Source organism: Lactuca saligna, chromosome 4 (genome assembly GCF_052625555.1).
Source record: "Lactuca saligna cultivar CGN05327 chromosome 4, ASM5262555v1, whole genome shotgun sequence".
NCBI lineage: Eukaryota > Viridiplantae > Streptophyta > Magnoliopsida > Asterales > Asteraceae > Lactuca > Lactuca saligna.
The window spans coordinates 266,772,220-266,778,360 of record NC_136420.1 but is presented as its reverse complement, the minus strand read 5'-3'; the positions used below and the strand labels follow the sequence as shown (position 1 = coordinate 266,778,360).

At 35.1% G+C, this 6,141-nt stretch overlaps 1 protein-coding gene across 2 annotated transcripts; it reads left to right on the top strand.

The window, feature by feature from the left end:
- The first annotated feature begins 506 nt into the window (after positions 1-506).
- Positions 507-5,905, top strand: LOC145043583 (uncharacterized). Of its 2 annotated transcripts, none has more exons than XM_078992283.1 (16): positions 507-844; positions 1,162-1,229; positions 1,302-1,423; positions 1,526-1,585; positions 1,679-1,798; positions 1,869-1,994; positions 2,196-2,337; positions 2,401-2,550; positions 2,747-2,902; positions 3,016-3,122; positions 3,214-3,304; positions 3,843-3,984; positions 4,071-4,227; positions 4,314-4,433; positions 4,512-4,635; positions 5,373-5,905. In XM_078992283.1, exons 1-16 carry the CDS (start codon positions 787-789, stop codon positions 5,607-5,609), a joined length of 1,980 nt encoding a protein of 659 aa, XP_078848409.1. In that variant the 5' UTR covers positions 507-786; the 3' UTR covers positions 5,610-5,905. The 2 variants fall into 2 exon arrangements, with proteins under 2 accessions (XP_078848409.1, XP_078848408.1); XM_078992282.1 differs by having other exon boundaries at positions 2,401-2,571.
- The last annotated feature ends 236 nt before the right edge of the window (positions 5,906-6,141 follow it).

The window sequence follows — 6,141 nt, the reverse complement described above, 5'->3', positions numbered from 1 at the left end:
AGGGATGAAACGTGCAAGTTGAAACCAAGCGAAGGACAATCCGAGTTAAAATTTTAAAATAAATACTATATGTGCATTTTAACAAATGTAATTTCCCTAAATAATTAAGTTTGAAAGTAAAATTAATCCTAAACAATTTTTATCAATCTCTGGGCACACAATTGGTCCGGTATGTACCAAACAACAAATGCTATTATTGAGAGGGGTGTTTGGATAAATAATTTTTAGCTTATTAGTTTATTACTTATTTGCTTATTATTGTGGAAATAAATATTTTTTTAAAATGTGTTTGGATTAATTTAGTGTAGTGAGAATAAACAATAAGCAATAAGCATTTTAAGTGTTTGGAAAAAAAAAACAATTTATATGAATAAAATGATCAATAATCAATAAACAATAAAGAAGCTAATTAAATTCAGTTTATTTAACTTATTAAGGTGATTTTTAAATTTTAAAGACTTTACGGGCACTTAAATTTCTTTTGCTGTCAATTTTTTCCCTGTCAAAAACCCTGAGATTTGAGATCCAAAAACCGGTGTAAATTTCAAAGGAATAAACTGTCTGCAACTGATACCCCCTCCAAATTCTCCGTTCATTACGGACATAACTTTCCCATTTCACACTTGCGTACATTCACAAAAAGATGTCCTCCGGTTGAGCATAAGGCGGTGGCAGCGAAATCCTCTTGACGGTTTGGGTAGGAACGTGTCCGTGGCAGTTTATGGCGGCGATAAAATGGCAATTGGATTCTGATTTTGGTTATTAAGCTACCAATATCGGGATTTGATGGGAATTTGCAGTAGTTTCAGAACAGTGATTACAAGTGTCTGCACATGTGGAGAAGGTAACAAACTAACAATTCCTTCTCTATATATAATAACTCAGACTACCGTGGATCACTTTTGTTGGAGTTGCACCATGAACTCTTCATTCCAAATCACTATATAATTCTATTCTGTATCCACGGCAAATTCTATATGTATCAATCTGCAGCGATCATGAAAGTTACCCTTATATATGGCTATTTGTTTTTTCGTTTGTACAAAGCTAAAGAGGATATGGCGATTAGACGTTTATAAAGAAAAAAAACTGTGCTATATCTCATTCCATTCAGGGAATCATCTTATATAATGTCATTTTGCTATATCTCATTCCATTCAGGGAATCATCACGAAGGACTTGGACCAATGTCTTGTATGGGTGTACGATTGCGGATTCAAGATCACCATGTAACTTCATCCGCTTTTCTCATTTTTTTTTTTTTTTTTTTTTGGGGTTATTCAGCGTAATGGTCCTTTCAGGTGGTGATTGATAATGGCATACTGCAAGTGACATTATCGAAACCAGAAGGCCTTGTGACTGGGGTTCGATACAATGGCCTTGACAACATCCTTGAGGTTCTTAATCACGAAGGTAACAGAGGGTAAGTTGCAATCCAAACCAAAGTTTTACATTTCAACTTGTAGCTTCAGGCTATCAGTGGTATACAAATTTATTTATGAAATAAAATAAATAAATAATGCAGGTATTGGGACATTGTGTGGAGTGCTCTAGATGACTCAGGAAGAAAAGGAGTATTTGAAGTGTACGTTGCTATTCTGAAAATTTCCCTATAAATATTTGGATAGAAAAGTGAAAGAAGTTGTACATTTCCCATAGTGATTGCATTTTGTTGCAGGATCAAAGGAACAAGCTTTAAGGTTATAGTGGAAACAGAGGAACAAGTAGAGGTGTCTTTTTCAAGACCTTGGGATCCTTCCCTTTGGGGAAAAGTTGCTCCTATAAACATAGACAAGAGGTTATCGATTTTGTCTTCTATGATGGTTTCTAGTCAATGAGGGAAAGCGATTGTAATTTTTTTTTTTTAGGTTTGTTATGCTTCGTGGTTCCTCTGGTTTCTATTCGTATGCCATTTACGAACACTTGGGTTCTGAAGAATGGCAAGCTTTCAGTCTTGGAGAAACGCGAATTGCATTCAAACTTAGAAAAGACAAGTAAGTAAAGTTAGTAAACTACATATTCTATTTTCAATCAACTCATGCAAAGTTGTCCCGACTTTTTTGTCCAACTGACATCAGTCCCAGTCCCAGTCTAATGAATGAAAAATGTAGTACAAGATCACGTGTTGTATCTTGTCCTACAAAACAAAGTGTGGGATTTTGAATTATGAATTATGAGTTTTAGGGTTTGGGTAGGTTTCATTACATGGCAGTAGCAGATGATAGAAGAAGATACATGCCCTTGCCAGAGGATCGACTACCAGGAAGAGCCCAGCCCCTTGCCTACCAGGAAGCTGTTTCACTTGTCAACCCAGTCGTGCCTGCCTTCAAAGGAGAGGTCTTTTTTTTTTTTTACAAGTTCAAAAATCAAAATATTAATGGTGTGCTTGTGCTTGTGTAGGTGGATGACAAGTATCAATACACTTGTGAAAACAGGAACCTCATGGTACATGGCTGGATATCCAATGATCCTCCAATAGGGTTTTGGCAAATTACACCCAGCAATGAGTTCCGCACTGGTGGCCCTCTCAAGCAGAATCTCTGTTCCCATGTGGGCCCCACTTGCTTAGCTGTAACTACCTACCTTCAATTATAGCATTAATATTTGTTAGTAGGACAGTATACTTTAAAAAACTGCTTTGTATTTGAATAAAATTGTAGATATTTTCAAAGTAACAATTCTGTAATAGGAAGAAATGAACATCGCAACCAAATTACATTTAATCTGGCCTCCAATACATGACCAGGTTTTTGTTGGTGCTCATTATGCTGGGGATGATTTAGTCCCAAAATTTGGACAAGGTGAGCCATGGAAAAAGGTGTTTGGGCCGGTTTTCATGTATCTAAATTCAACAATGTGTGGTCAAGATCCTCTTACACTTTGGGATGATGCAAAAAGACAGGTTGCTATTATGTCTATACTCAATATATATATATATATATATATATATATATATATATATATATATATATATATATATATATATATTATTTTCTTGAAATGAAATAATACCAGATGACGGTTGAAGTGGAGAGTTGGCCGTATAGCTTTCCAGCGTCCAGGGATTTCCCAAAATCACATGAGCGAGGAAATGTTAGAGGCAGATTACTTGTTAGAGACAGGTAACTCTATTTTTAGACTGATGACCTATTTATTTTAATTTTTTCTTTTTCTATTTTGATTTCAAATATAACATATTTATTTCCATTTAAGATACATTCACAAGGATGACATACCAGCAAATGGTGCCTATGTTGGGTTAGCTCCACCGGGAGATGTTGGATCATGGCAAAGAGAATGCAAGGTGACCCCCCCCCCCCCCCCCCCCCCCCCCCCCCCCCCCCCCTTCTTTTGTTTTTTCTTTTTTACGGTGAGTTTTGGGGCTAATTTTGATGATAAGGACGAGGGCGTTAATGACTTTGTGTTTCACATAGATAAGAGATTGAGAGTGAGCCACCTTTTTGGATGAGATAAGAGATTACAATTTTTGTCCTATTGACATTAATTCCTGTTCAACTTAATAAAATTCATATTAATTTGAAGTTAAAAGTTAGTTTGGCTGACCTCGTAAGTCAAAGTTTTACCTATTCTTTTGAAGTAAGATGATTAAGGTATGATGGAATTAAAAAAGTTATTTGTTTTGTCTAACAGAATGGAATGGCCAATTGTTGAAGGGATGTAATTCCTTCCATTTTGTTAATCTTTATTCTCAACCAGTTAGTGTGGTGTGTGTTTTTTTTTTTTTACATTCCTTCATGGAATGGAATGGAACGAAACATTAGAAAGAATCCATTTTTACTTATGTAATTTTATAACTGCAATGGAATATATATTATATGCAGGATTACCAGTTCTGGAGCGAAGCAGATGCCAGGGGTGATTTCTGCATTAAGAATATAAGAGGTGGAGAATATAATTTGTATGGTTGGGTGCCTGGATTTATTGGAGATTACCGATATCATGTTCCCATCACCATCACCCCAGGTAATCAAGGTTGCAATCAAAATTAAAAAAAAAAAAAATCAAATCATTCGATGTTGAACCCTTAATCTTCTTAATCTGGTTTTTAGGGTGTGATATTGACGTGGGGGATCTCGTTTATGAGCCTCCCAGAGCCGGTCCTACGTTATGGGAAATCGGTATCCCAGACCGGTCTGCTGCAGAGTTCCATGTCCCAGACCCTAACCCTAAATACATCAACCCACTTTTCCTCAATAATCCCAACAGGTTTAGGTTTTTTAGGTTTTTCTTTTCTTTTCTTATACTCTAAATAAAGAAATGCATTTTCATTGGTTTATTTTGCTTTGTATCAGCAACTTTAGGCAGTATGGCTTATGGGAAAGGTATGCAGAGTTATACCCTCATCAAGACTTGGTATTCACCATTGGGGAGAGCGATTATCGCAAACACTGGTTTTATGCTCAAGTTCCGAGGTATATAATAATTAATATTTCAGAGTTATATCCTCATCGCATTGAATTATTTTATATTGTGACGAATTTGCATAACAGGAGAAAACAAGACAATTCGTATGAAGGAACCACATGGCAAATAAAGTTCAGACTCCAGAATCTCCAGCGTGCTATATATAAGTTACGCATAGCACTTGCTGGGGCATCTCTTGCAGAAGTACAGGTATATAGTAAATCTCTGCACACATAACCTACTACTTTCATTCATTCATTTTATTTTTATTTTTATAGAAAAATCAACCCAGTTATAGCAATGAAAATTGGTTTGTATTTGTTAGAAATTTGGGTGTAGAAAGGCTTGGAATTCTGAGAATTGTGATTATCACTTTCAAATCGAAGTATTTGGTGATACTCCCAAATCTTCAATTGGATAAGACTCAGAGAGACAAGAACCGAGAATGTTTGATGATATTTTCGTATGTACCAGAAAAATGAGACCAAAACCAACTTTAACAACTTTGTCTGAAAACTGTCATATGACAGTTTTAAACTGTCATAAAACCATAAAAACTGTCATAAAACGGATATATGAAAACTGTCGATCCCAGCCAGGGGCTCTGCCCCTTGGACCCCGCTCCCAGGGGCGCTGCCCCCGGACCCTCGTTCGTTCAGGGGCTTCGCCCCTAAATGACAGTGTACTTTGAAACTTGATCAAACTTAAACAAGTGTGTACTCCACACCTTCCTTACTTGTTTAATATTTATCAAGATCATTTTTGGTCAACACAAAGTAATCTCATTACACTTAAATAACATTGATGATCAAAATCACCAACATTATTTTGATAACATTTGTATAATTGGGTAGATTTTTCCATTTAGTATGTTTTCTTTTTTGCATTTAACACTTTTTTTAGGTGTCTTAGTAACTAAGAAAATGGGATATTTTGTTATTTTGTAGGTTCGGGTAAATGATCCAAACAAGCCTCGTCCAGTGTTTACAACAGGACTGATAGGAAGGGATAATGCAGTTGCGAGACTAGGGATTCACGGGCTATATTGGCTATACAACATAGACATTTCAGGCTCGCTACTTGTTGAAGGAGAAAACACTATCTATCTGAAACAACCCAGGAACCAAAGCCCATTTCAAGGTATTATGTATGATTACATACGTCTAGAAGGCCCACCTTGCTAATTAATCAATCTCCTTCTTCAGTGGAATTTGGAGGGTTTTTATTTAAATAAATGGGCCACATATTGTTTTGGAAATCACATCGTTGAAAACTAATTAATGAATATCTTTATTGTTCGTCTTGTATGCTAGACCATTATTTCTATTGTAAATATCTTATCGAGCCATCTCTGTTGCTTTTTCTAATTGGTTTGCACTTTGTAGAGTCACATCATGACACCTTTTTTTTTATTTTATTTAATTGACGCTGTAATATTTTGAAGTCAAGCCCATTCTTATTATAGCATTATTTTTGTTTATGTATTGTATTAATTTATAATTTCATAGACGTGTTTGTATAAATTTTTTACATTTTAACCTTATCTTCGATAATGTTACCCTTTCTTTTTAACCAAAATAAATAAATAGATAAATAAAACGTGGAATTCATATATGAGATTTTAGTAATTAAAAAACTTTTTTTTCTTGAAAAAACTACTTTTTAATGATTTTTTTGGAAATAAATTGATTTTTTTAGTGGTTTTCATGGAAGAAA